Source organism: Eucalyptus grandis, chromosome 3, assembly GCF_016545825.1.
Source record: "Eucalyptus grandis isolate ANBG69807.140 chromosome 3, ASM1654582v1, whole genome shotgun sequence".
In the NCBI taxonomy this organism is placed as follows: Eukaryota; Viridiplantae; Streptophyta; class Magnoliopsida; order Myrtales; family Myrtaceae; genus Eucalyptus; species Eucalyptus grandis.
Window position 1 is genome coordinate 54,176,200 of NC_052614.1, and position 22,236 is coordinate 54,198,435.

General features: G+C 40.3%; 1 protein-coding gene across 1 annotated transcript; it reads left to right on the forward strand.

Annotated features, from left to right (window-relative positions):
• Positions 1-1,915: 1,915 nt before the first annotated feature.
• On the forward strand, positions 1,916-21,622 carry LOC104439926 (carotenoid cleavage dioxygenase 8 homolog B, chloroplastic). The gene is made up of 7 exons (XM_039309790.1): positions 1,916-1,996; positions 13,545-13,718; positions 14,231-14,974; positions 15,228-15,421; positions 16,297-16,486; positions 16,629-16,731; positions 21,450-21,622. Exons 1-7 carry the CDS (start codon positions 1,916-1,918, stop codon positions 21,620-21,622), a joined length of 1,659 nt encoding a protein of 552 aa, XP_039165724.1.
• Positions 21,623-22,236: the final 614 nt, after the last annotated feature.

Below are 22,236 nucleotides of genomic sequence, written 5' to 3' on the forward strand. Positions count from 1 at the left end.
ATACAAAATATACATGCACAACAATTTATAGGCAAACAACACTCCGTATATAAAAAATAAACCATACATTCCAACACCTCCATGCAAGACAAATATGAGCAAACACTTCCCCTTATACCTCACATTCTGCAAAAACATTTAAAACATTTAATGTTAGGGACGTACTTGGAATCCTTGCTGCCAAACAAATATTTTTTTTTTGAACAAGATTAATTTTGGCCTAAGTCCTCTAAGGTTCAAAACCAAGTCCCCAATGGAGTCGTCAAGCTGTCGCGACCTGCCCTCGGGGGGAGGGAACAGGTTTAGGGGTATTGCCTAAAGGACGGGCCTAAGGCTCATGATCAGGCGCGGGCTCTCCCAAGCCCATACCCCGCGTGACATTGGGATATTCTTTAGAATTTTTGTACAAAAGGAGTCGCCACTAGTCTATTGGGGTCGGCTAGAAACCAAGTGAGGTATGGGAGTGTACCTCACTTCCTACGCAACCAGAGAATCTAGGGCCGGGGACTTGATTACATTAATTGATCAATTAATGCCCTTTTGGTACCTAATCTTGTTCATTTCAACAAAATAATTATTTGGCAGACAGTTTGGATTGATTTTATACCAATCCACTAATATGTGAGGTGATAATGTGAGTGCACAACCATTAAAGTAACAACCATAGCTACTAAGATCTTAATTGCGGCAAAAATTAAACACGTACAATTAAACATAATTAGATATGCAAATTAAGCATACAATATAATCAAAATACAAGCAAATAAAAGTCTAATTATACTAGAAAGGCAAAGCATAGCAATTCCTAACCAAACCCCATCATTTTGGATTTTCAAAATTTTTAAATTTTTTTAAATTTTTTATTAATTTTTTAATATTTTTAATAATTTTTTTAATTTTTTTTAATTTTAATTTTTTTTTTTAATTAATTTTTTATTTAAAAAAAAAAAAAAAAAAAAGTGAACCGGGTCGGGTTCGGCTCGACCCGACTTGGTCAACGCGGATCGGGTTCGGTCCAAATAGGGGGCGGCCGACCGGCCTTGGTCGAGCCTTTCTTTGGTTCGGATCGGGCCCAACCAGCGGGCCCAATCTCTTTTATTTAAAAATGAAGCCCACAACTCCCTAAGCCCACAAGTTCTTAAATCCCTAAGCCCGCAAGCAAAAATAGCCCAAGCCCAAAAGCAAAAAGCCTAAACTCAGCCCAAATTGTTCAAAAACCCTACCCGTTTCACCTTTGCCCGACTCGGCCAAGACCCGGTTCGCCTCCTCTCACCCCCCGCTGTTTTGCGGCGCCGGAGGAGGATGCTCGGGACGCCGACGACTCGGCGACTGCGGCGCGATGGGCGGCGGACGACAGCAGCAGCAACAGGGACGGCGATTGCGTCGCGGGCGGAGGCACTGCAGGGGCTGCGTTGGGTTGCGGCTGAGGAGCGGCGTCGAGCGGCGAGAGCTCGAACGGCGTCGAGCTTAGAGGGCGACGGCGAGGACGGCGTCGGTTTGAGGCGGCGAGAATTACGACGGCAAGTGTGTCGCAGCTTCGGGCTGCGGAAGCGGCGTTCGGAGGGCAGCGGCACAGACGGCGTCGGGCAGCGGGGAGGTAGCTCGGGGGCTGGTGTTGCGTGTTGGACCAGAGGCGGAGGCGTGCGGTGGCTCGGCGACAGGGCTGGGCGTCGGCTTAGTTGAGGGCTGCAACGGTGACAAGCGTCCGAAGCTCCGGCGACCGCGAAAACAGCAACTATGGTGGTGGAGTCCCCGGCGTCGCTCGAAGGGTAGCAACTCGGACAACATCAGGGACAGAGGGGGGCGACGGAGCTCGATCGATTCCGCTCGCCCGATTCCCTCGATCCGGGTGTCTAGACCTCCTTCGATCTCCTTCCTCTCTCGGTTGGTCGGCGTCGGGACTGCATTGTAGTAGATGGTGGTGGGCGACAACAACTCGGCGGAGATTTGGTGCAGCGACGGCGACATCGTCAGGGACGGCGGCGCGAGCTCGCAGGTGAAGCAGGGGCGCGAGCTCGCGGGAGAGGAGGAACTCCGGTTGCTGGCGGGATGGCGGCCGACTCGGGTGGAGCGGCAACGACGTGAGGAGGCTCGGACGGCGTCGGAGACCCCTCCTCCTTCCTCCCTCGTTTCTCCCCTGTGTTCTCTCTCTCTTCTCTCTGCCGAGCTCACTCTCCCTCTGCCCAGCTCTCCCTTCTTCAGTTCCCTCTCTGTCCCTTTTTCTTTTTTCCCCGCCTCCCTTGTCTTGCTGTCTTCTCCCCTTTGTCTCCATCCCCCCTCCCCCTACTATTGCTAGGGTTTCACCGAAAATGGAGGAGGGAGAAAGCGGCATGGGCCGGGCCAAGGCGAAATCCGACCCGGCCCCTTCCATGTCTTCTTTTTTCTATTTTTTGTTGTTTTTTTTGTTTTCTTTTTTTGTTTGTTTTGTTTTCGCTTTTTTTTAAACGACTAATTCCTAATTCTGTAGACAATTAAATCCTAAATGAAAAATGGGAAAATTTAGGTGTCAACAAAGATACAAGAGGATATCTTATTATTTACGCAGTTAGAGACTAAATTCGGGGACTTATGTTAGCCCTAAGACTAAAGCCCTTTCAATACCTAACTTGATCATGTACTAACTAATGCCATGGCCGCCTATTAAAGAATTCTAGGCATTGTCCTAACCATTTTAAAGCAGAAAATAACATTCAAGATATTAAAAAGCACAACCAAGTATAATCATAAATGAAAGTACATAAGTATCCTAATATTATTGTCCCTAAAAGAAAAAGACAATCCAAAACAAAGAACCTTATTATAAAGCCCTAAAGACTTGTTCAAATTTTGGGTTTTAATATTTTTAAAGGGTTTCCAATTTTTCTAAAATTTTCTGATTTTTTAGAATTTTCTGAATTTTTTCATGATTTTTCTATTTTTTATTATTTTTTTGGATTTTCTGATTTTTAATGATTTTCTATTTTCTTATTTTTTTAATGATTTTCCGAATTTTCTAAAATTTTGTATCATTTGCTAAAGATTTTAAATTTTTTTTATCATTTTCTGAATTTTTTTATTTTTCAAAATTTTTCATTTTTTTTATTATTAGTATTAATACTATTATTATTATATTTGCGGAACAGGTTCGGACAGGATTTATCCGATCCATCTACTTGGATCCACCATCGAATTATAAAACCAAAATTTTCTATTATTTTATTTTATTTTATTTTATTTTATTAATGATTTTCTTAATTTCTTTTATTCTCTTCCTTTTGTCTTCTTCCTTGTTTTGTCTTTTTCCCCTTCTCCTTCAACCTTGAACCTTCTTCTTCCACAATCATTTTTCCTCCTGCAACTTAACCGAGCCAGAATTATGAGCGACGAATCGACTTCTTTACCCATCATCACCGACATACATATCACGAGTGGTTCTAAGTTCTTTACAAGTTTCGCCTAGAACCTAAAACCTACCATCAAGTACAGATTCCTCATTTTTTGGAACTTGGAATCTACCCGTTAGAACCTATTCTATCACAGGTTTCGGGATCGATTCTAGGGTCCAACAAATTTTTTTTTTTTTTTTGTTAAACAAAACGAAAATTAACGTAATAATAATAAATAGGCTTGTCATTCATCAAAGAGAATGCAAAATAAACAAAACTATCAACAGAAGAAAATGAATTTTTTGCAAGGAATTTAACTAGATAATAGTGTAGGTGAGCAGTTATAAAATCATTACAAATTCTATCTGGAACTTGGAACCTACCCGTTGGAACGGGTTCTTTATTTTTTGGAATTTGAAACCTACATTGTATACCCTAGAACTTAGAACCTATCCTATAAGTTTCAAATTATATCTAGGTCCCACTTACGTTATTATTGAAATATTACAATTTAGTAATCATAAGTTATATTTAGATCTAAAATATGAACATTAATAAAGTAAAAAACTTAGCTATAAAATGGAAACTCAGACTAATACTTCCAGATCATACATTCATCATCGAACAATATGGAATATTGGAAGAACACACGAAGACATGGATCAAGAAAAATATTAAAACTTGTTTTAAGTTCCAAGTTCCAAATTCCTCCAACTAAGAACCCGGAACCTATATGTTGAAACAAGTTCCTTATTTTTTGGAACCTGAAACCCTATCCTATATACCATGAAACCTAGAACCTGGAAAGGTCAAGTTCTCAAGTTCCACGTTCTACCTTGGAACCATGCTTACCCTTACATATCACCATCAAACCAACACCACCCGACAGTCACCTACTCTGACTGACGACCACCAACTCCGGCCGCTTACTTTGGCGATAGCAAAATTGACGGAAAATATCCACCCCAAATTAATTTCTTCCATCCTAGCCTTTCTAGCAAGCATATAATCACCAATGCACTACAAATCAGAGAGATGAACCATCATGACCTAACCTCAAGTGTACTAGTTAGAGTTTGGCTAATGAATTATTAAGTTTAAACTTAGCTCAAAGTCTCCCAAATCCATATCAATTTGCGACTTAAAGTTCAACTTTTTAACCTACAAATGATTTTTTAATTATGAGTCACCACTAATTTATTCTTTAATGAGTCAATTAGAAACCCAAGTTACTTTACTCCTATGAACCATTACGCTAGATTTCTCTAACGCATTTGCTGTACATTTTCTCTTTGAATTTTTTTAAAAAAAAAGTATATTGCAAACAACTTGCATTGATTTTAAATTACTCATGATCATGTAGGTGTACAACCATTATTTAATACTCAATAAAGCAAAGCAATAAATGAATTGTGAGGAAATAGAAGAATTACTCACCTTGAAGTTACGAAAACAGCTGCAGTGTTAGTTTAGAATTCATATCAACAATTCTAAATATGATTTTTAATTAACAAGCAATCACTCATTAAATGAAGCCAAAAAAAATATGTGCAATGCTGCAATGACGCACAAAATTGTCTAGTGAAAATGACATGTAACGTACAACCTAACATGCAAATTATATTTCACTCTGAGCTAACCTAATGACGAGCAAAAATTTATGCAAAAATTTTAATGTCACACGTTTAAATGATCCTAAATATGCAATAACTAAATGATGTGTAAGGGACAACCTAATTCCACGTGACACACATGCATGATATAGTAATATGCCGTGACCTAAACTACATGACATGCATGTGATATTTCTTTTTTGTGTTTTTCATGAAAATTCGAAATGAAAAGAATAATTAAATATATTACCTAGTTCTAGAAATTATCCAATTCAATTTAAGGATTAGTCTAGACCGAATCCTAGTTTAAATTGGATAATATCTCTAACTAAATAAACTCTATCTTAGCATGCAATTTATCTATTAAAACCTTCTCTATCTTATTTACATCTTTTTGAGATTTTTATTTATAAGAATAAAATCAAATCAAACAAAAGATAAAATCCACCACCCAAGATATCATCCATTTCTATTTAAATTTTATTTAAATTTATAAACAAATAAAATCGATGAGGTATAAGATTGGATTGGCCAATTTTTCATGAAATCGCAAATCATACATTGGACATAAAATCGGATTGGCAACTATTCGTGCAATTACGAGTCATATATCGGGCATGCAATTGGACCAATAATCATATGCATGTTGAGAAATTAGGGAAGGCTACTGAAAATTTCGGATACAGTAATATATTTCTAAGTTGAATCGATGTCACAATATTTCAAACAAGAAAACAAAATATTCGAATATTAAATTTGATAAGATTTTTACCTAGCTCGAATATTTGCTTCCAAAGTTGGACCTAACGGATTTTGGTTTGGAAATGACGATGCTTCACGGCAGTGTGGTTGGCGGCAGCAGCGACGAACGGTGCACGGACTAGGACAGCAAGGCGCGGCTGGACTTTCTTTACTGCTCATGGCATGGCTTATAATGACTCGAGCGAGGACGGCGGTAAAAGAGTGCGGCTATTGAACTGTGATTTTACCAATGAGACACAAAATCAGGTGAGAACTCTTGATATACAAATCTCTTCGTGAGTCTGAGCCCCCAATGAAGACTTTGACCTAGCTCTTAGGCCACTTCTATGTCTCAAAAGGAATAAGAATGTGACGTCTTCTGCATGCAATGAGTGATGAAACCGTGGGATAACACGCCAAAAAGCCTATAGGAATAATAAAAATCAGGACTTCAGAGGATCGGTCTCCATTGCGTGGAACCAAACACGTTGCCGCAACTTGATGTGACCCGACCAAAGTTGCTCGTTGTGGGAAACTCGCTGGAAAGACCTGCAAGAGACACCTTCACACAATGATGTCTCAAATTTTAGATGGCTTGCTGGTGTCGTCAGCGACGTGATGAGCAGCTCGAGATCCAAATAATACTCCCTTGTCTCACACACGACCCTGGTGATTGCTCATGCTTCCAGAATTTTGATAATGGAATTTATTTTTTCTAAACTAAGCACCCCACGTAAAATTTGATCAACACATGCAAAGTGCAACGCAATTTTCGACTACGGGCTTGATTCAAATTTTTATCATTGCGGGCTCAGTCCAATCAATCCCATTAAGTTCAGAACTATTTACTTGAGACCATCTACTTGAGACCATCTACCACCGGTCCAATTATAATGCAATAAATAAAAAATATTAATTAAATTATATAATAAATGCTTCTAAAGCTACATGTTATGCAATTCAATTTCAATATTTTTATTTATGAGTTTAAAATAAATTCATAATTTTTTATGTAATAAATAAATGATCAGGTCGTTAAAATTTAAATTTCGATATAAACTGACTGGGGTGACCTTGAACCAGGTTTGCCGGCAAGGGGATGTCCCCAACGAAGAGCTTTCCAGCATGGAGATTTGCAAGGCCGTTGGACTCGAAGAAGGATTTTCCGTCAAATCACATAGAAACACCGAGAAAATATGAGGATCAGACATGATTTAACAAATATCACAACAAGTACAAATCGATCTTGAGCTTAATCGCAAACTAGCATTCGGTCTTTTCCATAGGCATTTTAGCGAACATGTGCTATGCAGATTCTACAATGGTTTTCCGTGTCGATTTCAACGCGATTCTCAGCTTCGCAACAATACATACAGACTATAAAACACCGTTGCTAGCAAAACACCAACTTTGCATCATCCAAATTTCCTCGAAACTAACAATCGATTCGGGCGTATCTATTTCGGCCAAAAACAGAGGTGAGGCAGGGCATTCGGAGCGAGGGACCAACCTGGTCCGGGAATGAGACCGCCGCCGGATTACGTTCGCAGGGCACGGCGGTCGTGCGAGGCTCTCTCCGGTCCGACGAGAGGAGCCAGAGCAGAGGGAGCTTCAAACCTTCCTCCCTCAGATTTCTTCTTCTGGTCTCTCTTCTTTTTCCCGGGTTTCCTCAGCCCCTCCTCCGGCCCTGCGAATCTTTTCTGGTCTTTTCTTCAGTCCAAGCTCCTTTTCTGTCTTCCATGGCCAAGGCCAAACGTCGTTCACGCTCCCCCACTCCTCCCTCTGAATCTTGTCTGTCGTCCCCTCCTAGAACACCTAGGTTTTGCTTACGTCACGGTGCTGTTATTTTCCTTCGCGTCACAGGCGCCCCTTTGCTCACGGTCACGGTCACGGTCACGGTCGCGTCTTTCTCACCTTTCCTCAGGCGTGCTAGCACCCGTTGGAGCAAGGTTGGGAGGAGGGTGGGCTGGGCTCTTTTTCCTTTTTAATATTGATGTGGGCTTCGAAAACAAAAGATGGGCTAAAGAGAAACAAAAAATATGGGCTAAAGAAAAACAAAAGATGGGCCCAAAAAGAAAGAACAAGACTAGTTGGGGGGGCGGATGGGGCTTAGAAAGCGGAAAATGCCAAAGTGGGCTGGACGAAACCAGCCCACTCGATTTCATTTCTATATTCCCCTTTCTTTCTTTTTTATTTTTTAATATTTTATTTTATTTTATTTTTTATTAAAATTTTGGCATCTCTCTTTTTTTTTTTTTTTTTTATCTTATCCATCATTTTTTTGTATTTTTAAATTTTTGTAAAATAAAATGGATACCTAAAAAGTCGACAAAAATTTGGGTGTCAACAATTTAATCTCGTCTTTTTTTAGAGGAAATCTTTCTTTTTCCCTTAATTACTAGTGAAAGATGAAAAGTTATAGAAAATGACGTGAAACTAAATTAACTCAATTACTGATAATAAAAAATTATATAGTACTAATATTTTTAAACTATAATTTGATAAAATTTGATAAATATAGCCACTTTAATATATTCAATGAGGTACTCGAACAAAAAAGAATAAACAAATTAAATGAAGAAGGAAAACGTCTCAATAATAAAAAGGTGAAATGACAAAGATTGATTACTAGTCACATATATTAAAGGGTTAATTTATGTGAAATCATTTAATATTATCATTGTTGCTATGTACAAAAAATGAGATTGTTCCTAAATATCAAATTTAGAGCAGATTCAACACTCTGCACTTTACTTGTTAGACTATTTAAGGTGTATTTATTAACTGGAATCATCCATTATTAGTCATGATTCATGAGTTATTAGGCCCCGAAGACCAAAAGGAGTAAGTTGAGCAGTTGTCGACTTAAAATGATTGATGACATTATAGCACAATTGCTCATTCCCATCACAACGATTGTCATTACGTTAATTATTCAATTCAATTATATTCGATTGTCTAAGAAGAACGTCAACCAAACTTGATTAGAAAGTAAATTTAATTGAAGCTCAAGCTCAAATATTGAAACCACTATAAAATTGAGATACATTGTTATTTATCTATTCCTAATATTGACAATTGTGCATTTGAGAAATGATGTAGTTTATTTTTATGGGCCTTCCCCTATGCTGGATATGTTCATTTGTAGTTTACCCTCTGTGGGTACAATGTTGGTGAATAAGTCTCACTGGTATAATGAAGACCATGGATGTAGTGGTGGTCAGTGTTCTATATGTTTGTGTAGAATTGCTAGTGGTGAGAGAAGTAAAATTCATTCTATGCATGTAAAGCTTAAGATATGTGAAATGATTCTTGATAGTGCTATGATGATTTTAATAGCTTCAATGTTGCAATTCCTGCTTATATCAGATGTGAAATTGGATTTATATAGGAAAAATTAACTTTAAAAGGAAAAGAGAACAATTTGTGGTTATTCTTCCTATCAAGGTTAAATGAAAATTTGAATGATTAGGTGAAGCAGGAAAGTCTTTATTCCTGGTTTAAGCTTAATATTTTATCATTTTCTTTTTTTACAACGAGGATGTCCTACTATACTACATGCAAGCTAAAACTCATTCACGTCACCTAAACAAACCAGACAGAATGTGGAAACCTCGTATGAAGATTTTTAACATATTCTTGGAATCATTGACTCATATTCTTGTCCTCAAAGATTTGATTCTCGTGAAAGAAGGGAGTATGACAAACATTTAAAGATTACTCCCCAAGATCCTCCTCCACCTTTGGCCATGCAGAGCCAACTACTAGCAGGTTGTCTCAAGCAAATGTCACCTGCAAGATCTCCTCGCATAAACATCTATAGCAGAAGAATTAAGAAAGAGCCCGCTATAGTTTTTTGTCCTTTTCTTTTGTTGGCTATGTCGTAACTTGGTTAGTGTCGAAGATTTAACTCACATGGAGGATCAAGCAATGAGGCACAAGGCATCTTCGCTATGGAAGAACCGGATCATCCATGAAAAGAGGCATACAAGATTACAGTTGCATGACAATTGCTGTTATCACTGTTGCTAATGGTCAATTGGATGGCTTGACTACGATGCGGGCATATAAGAAAAAGTTCTACAACTGCAAAAGCCTCTATTTTATTGCTAAGAATCTTGAGGAGGATGAGAAAATGCAGATTATGTGATGAGAAATGCAGATTTAAAATCTTCCAGTCTACGGAAACCAAAACCAGCATGTTCTCATTCAAGAAGAAATCGGATATGAGTTCGATGTCGGAGTCCATCAACCAAAATGTCTACCTGCACCGAAGCCCAACAATAGTCAAGTCGTCATATTTGGCTCAAACTGGTGCAATATAATGAAAGTAACAAAGTGATTGACAGAATAACTTACAACAAACCGAGGCACGGTTTCACTTGGAGAAGTTCATGCCGCGACAATGGAGTGAGAGATTTAGGAAGTGCTGATTCGACCATGCTTCCGATTCATCAATCCAGAGACCTCTTAGCTAATTATCCTCTTCACTAATCCATAACCATAACCATAAAGATGAAAATTTTTGGTGCTAACATAAATCTGATTATATTCAACATAAGAACAAAAAGGAAAAAGAGAGAAGATTCTTCTTGCTGACGTCCATGTCAAAGTACATCAGAATTCGATTATATCTGGGACAATTTCGACATGCTCTAGAAAAAACATAAAGTCAACACGGATCGCACGAGAACAAAGTTCTGCTTGACGATAGTACTCATGGAGATATCCGACAACAGAAGCAAAAAAACTTTTTCTATCTGAGAAACGTATGCAGCTATGCTGGTGCTTTGTGTCATGAATTCAGGTGATGGTTTTCTAAGAAAATCAGATGCTTCCCGTAAGTACACATGCCTTGGAACTTATACAAAGGAGAAGAAAGCCAAAAGTCGAAAAGCTAAAGAGAATATGATATAACAAAATACCAATATTGCATTCGCATACTGGTAGCATTTAAGTCCGGCTCTTTGCCTTATAGCAATCCAATAGGCAGCCCGTGTGTGAAAAGAGTTTCAATATAATGGGCCCCAATGTCAATCTTGAAGTTGAGACGAATGAAGGCCGAATATAGATTTGAAATAGAATTCCGTGGGGTGTTGGAAAAGATTCACCAATTTGTAAACGCTAAAATCAAGGTCATTTGCAAAAATAAAGCTTGAAGGGAGCAACAAATTCGGTGGATTGATTTTGAGTGGTATCTGCAGCTTATTGAAGAGGAAAGAGGGAAGCACTAGAGACATAGAGATGGGATTCCATTAGTCTTTTTTTCCCTTTTGATCTTTGGGCTAGGCTGAGCACCGATCGACATAAACGAAAAATTCTTGGGCTTCTCATTAAAAATTGAAATCTTTTTATCGGTTCGGTTTTTATCGGTTAACTGAGAACCATTAACCAAACCGGCAAGGGCCTCCAGCGACGGCGGCAAGGACGGTCAGTAAATTTGCTCTAAAGGAACACCATCGCAGAGTAAGGGGGAAAATGTTGAGATGAAGGTGAGGCTGCCCAGCCTAAATTGAATGGGGCCCTTGCCAGCGAACCACAAGATGGGATTCCATCCTTTTCACCTACCACTACCTATGATCAAATGCCCTAGCGATCTTCACCAACCACTACCTATGGCCAAAAAATCAAAAAAAAAAAAAAAATCACAATTGCCAATTAATTCTTTTTAAATCAATTTGGACATTTGAACAGTTTTGATTTTAGGTGCAGGTTCGCAAGATTTTTGAGTTATGAAACCATTAAAATATGTTCACATGTTCCATATGTGTGTTTCGAAATCATAACGATGATGTGTCCTATTTGGATTCATTCGCCATGAAACATAGTATAGGTCGAAAGGACATTTCACCTGATGATGCATGTCCTGACTTCACTACATGCTAAACATATGTATATATTCTCCAAAATAAACCATAAAAAAGAAATCATGGGAAATCCGTAGCCATGAAGAGCCAAATTCTAGCGGGTTGTCCCTGACAAATTTGGTGTCCAAAATCTAACCCACGTGGAGGATCAAGCGTAAGACACGAGGCATGGGACCTCACAAAAAGAAAGCCCTGTAGATAATGGAATATGAAAAAAAAAAAAATAAAGATTCAAAGAAATCCTAATTCCCGTGACAATAACAGTGATAGGTTTGACAAAACTTTGAGGCGATGATTTTTACAGAGAAATTGGGACAATGAGTCTGGCTCGAGAAAATAACGTTGCGATGCAACAAACCCGAAGCCCATCCAAGCAAAACAGTATCTAATCAAATTCCAAACAACGTAAGAAACCATTCAAGCCTCCGTGCTGGTGCTCTGAACCCGTAGGATGAAAAGAACCTGAGATTTCAAGCAGAAGATTTTCTATTCCGAGTGGTGGTCTCACCAAGGACTCGGAATCGAAATAATTTTTATTATGGGAGTGAGAATTTTTTATGAATGGTTGAACAATTGTGTGATACATTGTCGTATCCTAAAGCGTCCTAGATCAAACCCAGTTATCTTTCAAAACTTCCCTTTACCTCTTTCTCGTTGGCCCTTCTCTTCCTTTATCCCACCACCGAGCCCCCCTACCCTTCTCGTTCATTCCCTCAAGGCCGTCTCCATCTCGACTGCCAATTTCTCTCTCTCTCTCTCTCTCAGCCACCGCCACTGGATCTGAGGGGCGCCTCTGTAAATCTCATGTCGTGACCTTTTACAGTCAGTACCTCTAGGGTTGTGCCATTGCCCTTGTCATCATAAAACTAGCCAGCTAATGCAAATGTCTTTCCTCATTTCTGCGTTTAAATCATGAGATGATTCTTGTATTAGGTCCTCCTCCCTGTGTGCATTAAAAGATATTGTGTCCACCCAATAAAGCGCAGATCACATAGAAAATATTAAGTAGGTCTGACTTTTCACGTCAATGGTAAGACAGTCCACTTATTGCGTGTCACATAGCTAGTCGGACCCACCTTGTTAGAATTTTTTGAACTCCCTCCCTTTCTCTTTCTCTGTTTCTTCGTCGTTTTACTCCGTTTACTGACAAAATCTGTCTCACTCTTCTTTCTCACTGTCCCTCCTCTTCACGACCGCTCTGCTCTCTCCTTCCCTCCTTCGCTTTAATCTCTCTCTCTCTCTCTCTCTCTCTCTCTCTCCATTTGTCACAACCAAAACGCACCACACTCTACTCTGTCGCTCCCTCCTCCACTTTGCTTTGTCTCTCTACCTCTCTTCACAACCCTCTATGCCTCTGATCTCAAGCATGCCTCTGCCTCCGCCTTAGCCTGCACCTACACCTTCGCCTTTGCTGTCGCATCCCAAAGCCTTATTAGCGGCTTCGATTTGTCATCTTCGTCTGACCAGCCTAGGTTAGGGTCTTCCCCTCTTTCGCGAAAGGGAAAGAGTTCAAAAAAATTCTGACAAGGTGTGTCCAATTAGCTACTTGATGCACAATGAGTAAACTGTCTCATTACTAATATGAAAAGTCATACCCACCTGATATTTTCTTTAACTCCACGTGATCTTGTGAAATGAAATTCCATCGATCAAGATTCCTGCATCAATAATGCTATATTATATATATATACTCACACACCCATACACAATATATATCGTCTTAGCAGTCACTTCTCTTAGATAAGCCATCCAATAAACTCTCTCTCTCTCTCTCTCTCTCTCTCTCTCTCTCTCAGCTCCTTTTGCTCTCTGTTTGTTCTACTATGGCATCGATAAACCTCATAGCTAGTCCAAGCTTTAGCTAGTCCAAGCTATGCTTTGCACTCTATTAAAGCATCTTCCAAGAGCTCTGATCATTTGAAAGATGGGTTTCCCCTCAGAAATAAGAATTTGTTCAGGATGAACGCGCGAGGCAACCTTCGAAAACCGACCATCGCGAACGTTGCAAACGACGTCCCAGTCGTCTCGGGAAAGAAACCTTGGGCGACCAGAATCACGTCGCGTGGACGAGCGTCCGGCAACACCGGTGGCACGGCGAGTTGGTAGTCGAAGGAGAGACACCTCACTGGCTGGTGAGTTTGTGTGCGATTTTCTGTAATCTCAGTCATGTTTTTGCGTGCATGTGACAAGAGTCATATCTTTTCACGTCCCCTAATCAAATTTCGTGTCCATTCTGCCTGCTCTCATCTTGCCATGTGCCAGAATAGGAAAGAAAAGAAATTATTTGTCTGTTTAAAGTCTGGCTAAATATAAGGGCAGCTTTATCCAATCTTCTTTGTTTCAATCAAAGAAACGACTGGGAAGAACGGCGAAGAAATGATCAAGAGATCTCTGTTAATCTTCAAAGAGTGCGATTTGTAATTTACCAATGAAGAAAGATTACAAAATAAAATTAAAAAGCTACCATCGTGTAAAATAATTAAAAATACAACGTTTAAAGGATATTTATACACTGAAAGAAGTAGATTATCATTGACACTATAGTCTCGTGCATACTTTTATTGTCCAGGACAAATGCATTGGAATTAGCTCCGGCGTTTTCAATTGATTAGAGAATCTGATTAGTTGATTTAATCACATGTAGAACGGAAGTTATCTAAGGAATGGTCCCGGTCTATGGCATGTCGGAGACCACAACTTCGGCCACCTCTTTGATGGCTACGCTATGGTGGTAAAGCTGCAGTTCGAGAATGGAAGAATAATCGCTGGCCACCGCCAGATCGAATCCGAAGCATACAAGGCCGCAATGAAGCATAATAAGCTAATCTACCGAGAATTCTCTGAGGTCCCCAAGGCAGACAATTTCCCATCCTATATCGGCGAACTTGCTGGCTTGTTCTCTGGGGCGTCTTTGACTGATAATGCCAATACAGGAGTCTTCAAGCTCGGAGATGGACGAGTGATTTGCCTCACGGAGACACAAAAAGGGTCGATAATCATCGACCCAACCACGCTTGAGACCTTAGGGAAGTTCGAGTACACCGACTCCATAGGGGGTCAGTTACAATCCGCTCATCCGATCGTGACTGATACTGAATTTCTAACGGTGTTGCCGGACTTGATCAACTCAAGGTACTTGGTGGTGAGGATGGAGCGGGGATCAAATGAGCGGAAGGTGATTGGGAGAGTGGAGTGTCAAGGTGGCCCCAAACCCGGTTGGGTCCATTCGTTCGCCATTACCGAGCACTACATCGTCGTGCCGGAGATGCCCTTGAGGTACAGCGTAAAAAACATCCTAAAGGCCGAGCTCGGTCCGCTGTACGCGTTTGAGTGGCACCCAGAATCCAAAGGGTTCGTGCATGTTATGTGTAAAGCCAGCGGCAAAATCGTAAGCTTTCTATATCTCTCAAATTCATTCTGTGCGACAAAATGTTAAAGAGTGCCATAGAGGCAGTAACTTAAAATCATTATCATGCTTTCGAAAAAATGAATATTTCTAAACTTTCTGGAATATAGTTCTTTTTTAAGTGATCATTGATATGCGTTTTAACTAATTTTAACGGACCAAACATGCCCTTTTTGTAGATAAATAATGAGTGAGTATGACAAGAGTTTCTGTTCTTTCTTCTGCTGCATGTAAGGTGGCAAGTGTGGAGGTTCCCTTGTACATGACGTTTCACTTCATCAATGCATACGAAGAGACGGACGAAGATGGGCGAGTCGTGGCCGTGATCGCCGATTGTCGCGAGCATTATGGGGACACAACCATCCTCGAGAAGCTCAGGCTCCAAAACCTTCGCTCCTTCGCCGGCCAAGATGTACTTCCTGATGCTAGGTGTATTTTCTGTATACTACTTTAGAATCCGCGCACGCCTAAAATTGCCCATATATTTGTCTTCATTCAATTTTTGAGATAAGGATAATGGTATAAAGAATGAAAATACTAGATACATAGAACGAAAATCGAAGCTGTGAGCAGATGTAAGGAACTTAGTGATCGATTAGATATGTGATTATTGGGATATTTCAGGCCAAATTTTTATCTTCGTAATTATTGTTCACGTACCCACAAGATGACCCTTTGTTCTTTAAAAGAAAGAACCCTGTTCTTCTTCAAAATATATTCCTTTTTTATATGACGAGTTTCATTGACCTGTTGTTCTTTTGTTTTTAGTACCAACTTTACCTTTTTCTTTCCTTTTTTATAGCACACCATATTTGGCTTTTATTTATTCACTCGAAATATTTTTGAAAACAACCAAATAATAAAATGCAGAATCATTTGTATAGTTCTTTCATAATTATAGAAATTAGACTTAATTTTGTTAATTTTCTTTCAAAGTTTTTAAGGGAAAGTTGTGAGCATTTTTTTAAAGACGAACTAAACATTATTTGGAAAAAAAAAATAGTAACTATATCCATCACAATGATTTTAGAAGCCTGTCCGATGCAATAAAGAGCATAGAATCATCATCGCTCACGATCATATAAAAGAATTACAAATTGCACCATCACCTTCAAAAATCATTCTGTAGCAGAAACCAAGTGGTCTCTTTCAAACTCCCGATTTGCAAAATACCACCTAGCTAACAAAGGAAGAGATGTAAACTAAAGGCCAAATTGCAGAATCAGTATATTTACTTTCCTTTTCAAGTAAGCCTTGATGATGGTGGCGATGGTGATGATGATGATGATGGTCAATTTGGGCAGGATTGGGAGGTTCACAATACCATTAGATGGAAGTCCATATGGGAAGCTGGAGACAGCATTGGACCCAATTGAACATGGGAGAGGCATCGACATTTGCAATATCAACCCTGCCTTTTTGGGCAAAAGATACAGATTTGCCTATGCTTGTGGGGCCCAACGCCCTTGCAATTTCCCCAACGCCCATATTCATGCCCCTCAAATTCTTGCTTTTGTAGCATAAATTAGGATGTGGTGCCAGCGCTTTGTTGCATTATTTACTTGCAAGTAGAAGTTGATCTTCAAGTTTTTTTTTTTTTTTATGAGAAGTTGATGAATTTAAGAGGTTTCAGTAGGTCGATCTAGTGGAGAAGAAGGCGAAGAATTGGCATGAAGATGGCGTCGTGCCGTCAGACCCATTCTTCATTGCAAGGCCTGGGGCGACAGAGGAAGATGATGGTAAGAATTCAGAAAATCCAAATCGCAACATGTCATTAATCCTCATGTGAGGACAAAACATTCAGCATGCTTTGCATCATCGGAAGTGGGAGGTGACTGTAAGTCTTAAAATCAGCACCCTAAAATCATCATAGCCAGAATTCTAGAACGTAATTGTTGTGAAGATCAAACAATGATGAACTAAATCATCATAGCCAGAATTTTCCTCTCGTTTGTGTCGAGCTCCGTTTTCGTTATCCATCTCTGCTTCTGGGTTTCTTGATTTCCTTCAGCTAATGGAAGGAATTTCGGACGATGGCCTGAACTTGAAGATGTAGACTTCTGTCGAATCTTTATTCTTCTCTTTAATCATCCTCTGGTTTCTGGTCTCAAAACTTGATTTTTGAACACCATGCATTTCCCGGCATGGATGACTTTTCACTTGGTTCGAGTTTTCTCTTCGGAATGACCCGACTTGCCGCTCTTTGCATCACAGGTCCTAAGGGTCTGGGATGACAAAAGCTCTAATGGAAAATTCCCACCAATATCCCTGGTCAATCTAAGAGAATCACCACGGGAGGAAGGTGTTATCAAATTTAACTCGAAGCAGCAAAACAACGTCTAGATACTGGGTCATCCTTAGACCCCGGACCCCGAATACGGACTTCACATATTGTGCATTTTGGTTCCTCCCTCTAAGGGGCCTCGTTAGATCCCGAATCTAAGGATAAGTCACCAATCTTGTGCGAGTGGAACTGCTCAATCAATCCAGGCTCGACCTGTTTACCCCACTCTTGTATTCACACTATGCATCATGAAGGATATTCCCTATGAGGATGCTAAATTTGATAGCAGTGGTGGCTTCGGGCATGGGAGACCCTACACTCCTCCATCAGGTCAACCCTTACTCCTGCCAGATCCATCACAAACCCCTCCAATGCATCATTCCTCACGAGCCTATGGTCTTGTTCCCCTCCCACCCCGCACCAGCACAAGAATATGATTATTTACATTCCACAGGCAAATCAAAACATTCACACTTGATTACAAAACCAAATCCCACAAAAAGGCTAAGCGCTGTATCACTCTCGGCGTCTCTTGATACACCCATACTTTGAGGTGTTCTTGCCCGAAAAAGCCACCTATGGACAAATGAGGATATTAGGAACTGCTGGGACGCCCCGAGCAGTTCAAATGCTCAAGATCGGCTCTCAACAAGCTATTTTTAGATTTATACAATCAAAGTCAATTTTCCCCTATGCAACCTAAAATAGCCAAAGACTCCCTTGAAAGCAGGCAAAAAGGTTTTACATCATACGTTCTGGCCTCTTTGTTGGATATGAGTCAAAGGGATATAGTTGCTATCACCAAAGAAAAGCTACCACATATAAGCCTTGAAATCAGCACTAAATGCCAAGAAGAAGAGATAAGATCTTTCTAGCTGCAAGATCCCGATTGCCACAGGGTGGTTTCTGACACCTGGTCTTCTTCCGCTCTCGAAAATGCCACAATCTCCAAGAAACTCCGGGCTACATCGGCTGCCTTGTTGCGGTGGACTAGTAATAAGTTCAAAGTGGGCCATCGTCAACTTATTATCCTTCAGCAGCAACTTCAGCAATGCACCAACCAACCCGTATATCAATTCTCGAAGAAGAGCACTCTTGGGTGATGCGGTCTCGCATTAAATGGCTGCGTGTGGGGATAAAAACATGAGATTTTTCATGCTACGACTATCCAACGCAAAAGAAATACTATTAGTACCCCGAAAGACAGCAATGAGAACTGTTAAACGGATGACTTTTGATTTTTCAGGGACCCGTATACTTCCGAAGTCCTACGGTAGTTACAAACGACATGAATGCTTTGCTCTCGGGAAGAGGTAAACAACCACACTTTCTTCGGGGAGTGCTGCCCGCAAAAATCAACAGGACCTCCATCTCACTAATTCCCAAGACTCCAAACCCTGAAAGGTTAGATCAGTTTCGTCCGATTAGTTTATGTAACTTTAGTTACAAAATCATATCAAAAATCTTAGCAAATCGCCTGAAAACTTGCCTACCTAAGCTAATCTCCCAAGAACAGAGTGCCTTCGTCTCGAGGTTCGGGAGGTTCTACATCAAATCGAATCGCAAAAACAAGAAAAAGTTTCAGGAATATTAAAAGGTAAATGGATCTCCTGGATTATGCACTTTGTTAAATTTAACGACCAACTGCTACCTACTTTTCAAACTCGGGGTCTACGATCCTACAAGCTCATGGGCTCTCTAAGGGGTATAAGACTCAATCGATGGTGTCTGTTTTATCTCATCTACTTTTCGCCGATGATTCTATCTTTTTGTGGAGGGTACAACTAGCGAATGTCAAAATCTCGGTAACATCCTCAATCAATAATGCTTAGCCACTTTGGTCAAGCCATTAAAAAAAACAAATCAGGTCTTTTATGGGGAAATCATGCCTCAACCTCTTCTAGTTAACTTGGCTAGTGAACTCAACCTAGGTTTACCTTCCAATTGGGGTTCTTCAAAGAATATGTTTGCTTGGCTCTTTGACGGGGTTAATGCAAAACCTGAGGGATGGAAAGAATCTTTCATTTCAAAAGGGGCAAGGAGGTTCTTTTAAAATCGGTTGTTCAATCACTACCTCGGTATGCTATGTCTATATTTAAGATCTCCGTCTCAATCTGCGGTCCATTGAACAAAAAATTTCTTTTGGTGGCAAACAAACAACAATAAATCATTCATGGAAACAATCTCTTAAAAGCCAAAAAAGATACTTTTGAGGTCACCTTTAACAAGGCTCAAACAGGCCGGAGATTGTTTCAAGATCCTTCGTTCAAGGGTTTATACTTTCCTTCCAAATCCTTATGGCATGTTGACAGAGGTCGGATTGGCCATCTGGTTCTATTAGTCCACACCTGCTCAATAAAAGTCCGTGAGGATAGATGGTTACCAGGTGGTCGATATGCCCCTCTTCAAATGAATGGAATATCGTCATGACTCCACCTTTGTGTTGATGTAGTAAACTCATATGGACAGGCACACAAGATGGCATCTATTCTCACAAGAGTGGCTACAACGTTATTCATCAATCTACACACCAGTGGCCATCTTCCTACCAACCACCCAAACTTGTTTGGAAAAAGATATGGAAAGCGGGACAACCTGCATTCCATCTCCGGTCAGTGGTCTCCTTTGCCTCCCAAAACAACGAACACCTCTTCTTGTATTGCCCTTGGACTCAACGCATTTGGACTCATTCAAAAGTACAACTCAATATTTTTGCTTATACCCCTACCCGAATGGACTCATGGTTAGCAAATTTCCTCAATCAAAACGTTACCGGGGAAATGCATCTTTCGCCGTTTCGGATGTCCCCGCATCGGATTATCGCGCCAAAGGCCATTCCTCTTGGGCGAGCCCTGCTAGTATGACCCGCGACCACTCGGCGTTAATTTTGTCTCTTAACGATCTGATTCTTGAGGTAAATCGGGTCGCCCGCCGACGTGGGAGTCTTCGCCGAGTGCTTTGATCTCCTTCGCCGATTCTCTCATATCCGTGTACAGCACTTTGCCGTCGGGAGGCTAATACCCTAGCGGATTGGGCAGCGAAGGCCCATGGCCGCGGATCCCTCTCTTCCGCTTGGTTTGTCTCTCCTCCCCAAGTCATGCTCGATATCCTCAAATGCCCTTGCTCAGGGTTTCTTTGTATTTCCCTCGTGACTCTTTATCAATATATATGATCTTTTCTGATCAAAAAAAAAAAAAAAACAATGATGAACTAGGTTGGTGAGTTAATGACTCGGATCACAGGTCGGGTCAATCAATGGACCCACCCGGTCAATCTATATCAATGGATCGGGTCACCCGGTCAATTCGGTTCAAGGGGTCGGATCCCGGGTCTAGTTGCTCAATCAATCCAGGTCGACCCGTGTCACATGTTGATGTAGTGTGTGCATGGGAGACCCTACACGTGGCCACACGTGCAAAAACAATGTTCTACTGCGTGCTCGTCTCAACAAGCTATTTTTGTTTATACAATCAAAATCAATTTTCATGCAATAAAATCTCTGAAAGCAGGCAAAAACAATACGTTCTAGCCTATGACTATAGTTGCTCAGATACCACATATAAGCCTTGAAATCAGCACCCTAAGATCATTATATCCAGGATCCTAGAACATAATAATGGAGAGGAAGTGACTTGCGCATCTATTTTGGAGTTCATCATTCTTAATATGGAATGACGATGGCCCCTTAGCTCTAGCCTTCTCCTCCATTGCACTCCTTAACACTAGCTTCAATGAGACAACCCCTCACTCTCTCTTTATGTGAGGTTATATGTGTCCTTAGGGTTAAACGAGAGATTTAAGCATTATTTGTAAAACTTTCGGTCATGGGACCTGTTTTACTTGACCCACACTATTCAATCTCATATTAGACATAATAATAATCTTTATATCTTACCTTACTAGATCAATCCCATATAATGATAAATTATAATCTCAATTAAAAAAAAAAAACTCTTATAGTGACATTAATATCTCTTACTGGAAATGTTCCATTAACACATGTACAATATTCCATCACCCCCCCCCAAAATTATGGAAAATAATTTTTCTGAAATAATTGCCTTTCTAATGCCACACAATGTGTTGACCCTTCCTATTTTGCAAACTTTTTCCATAAAAAGAATTTGTCAATTCTCTTTTGTGAAGAAGCGTGTGCTGGGGATGCATTTGCAGGTGTCGTGATCTCAATGATTAGTGAGAAAAATGGAGGTGGGTATGCGTTGCTGCTTGATGGCTCCACTTTTGAGGAGATTGCCAGAGCAAAGTTCCCTTATGGCCTTCCTTATGGTTTCCATGGTTGCTGGAATCCCAAAGAAGTAAAGATCTTCCATGAGGGTATTCGTTAATAAGATGACATCATTGATGAATGGTGGTGGTCGGTGTTCTATATGTTCAAGTAGAATTTGCTTAGTAATGACTTCATTTTATGTATGCAAAGCTGGAGACCTATGGAAATGATGCTTGCTAGTATTGATGCAGGTTTGAGTTGTGTATTTTTGGTTCAAGACTTTGAGTTAATATATGTCATGTCCTCTTTATGTCGTGAACCGGACTATGTCAAGTTCAAATAAATCTTTGAAACCCTTGACTCTTGTTCTAAAAGTATAGATTCTTGTGAAAAAGGAAAGATGACAAACATTCAAAGATCACTTTCCGAGATCGTCCTCAACCCATGGCCATGAAGAGCCAACTGCTAGCATCTTTCTCCGGCAATTTCACCTGCAAGATGTCCTCGCATGAAAATTATATTGCAGAAGAATTAAGAAAGACTCCACTATATCGTGACTTACTTGGTGCCGAAGATCTAAATCACATGGAGGATCGAGCATGCAGCACGAAGCATCTTCACTAAGGCTGAAGCAGATCGTCTCCATTTAAAGATCACTTTCCGAGATCTTCTTCAATCCATGGCCATGAAGAGCCAACTGCTAGCATCTTATCTCCAGCAAATTTCACCTGC

Excerpts from the sequence above, each read along its gene's own strand:
- LOC104439926 (XM_039309790.1), top strand. The coding sequence starts at position 1,916 with ATGGTGGTGGGCGACAACAACTCGGCGGAGATTTGGTGCAGCGACGGC. Across the intron at positions 13,719-14,230 it reads GAGAGACACCTCACTGGCTG|AACGGAAGTTATCTAAGGAA; the intron begins GTGAGTTTGTGT and ends AATCACATGTAG. Across the intron at positions 16,487-16,628 it reads TCCCCAACGCCCATATTCAT|GTCGATCTAGTGGAGAAGAA; the intron begins GCCCCTCAAATT and ends AGGTTTCAGTAG.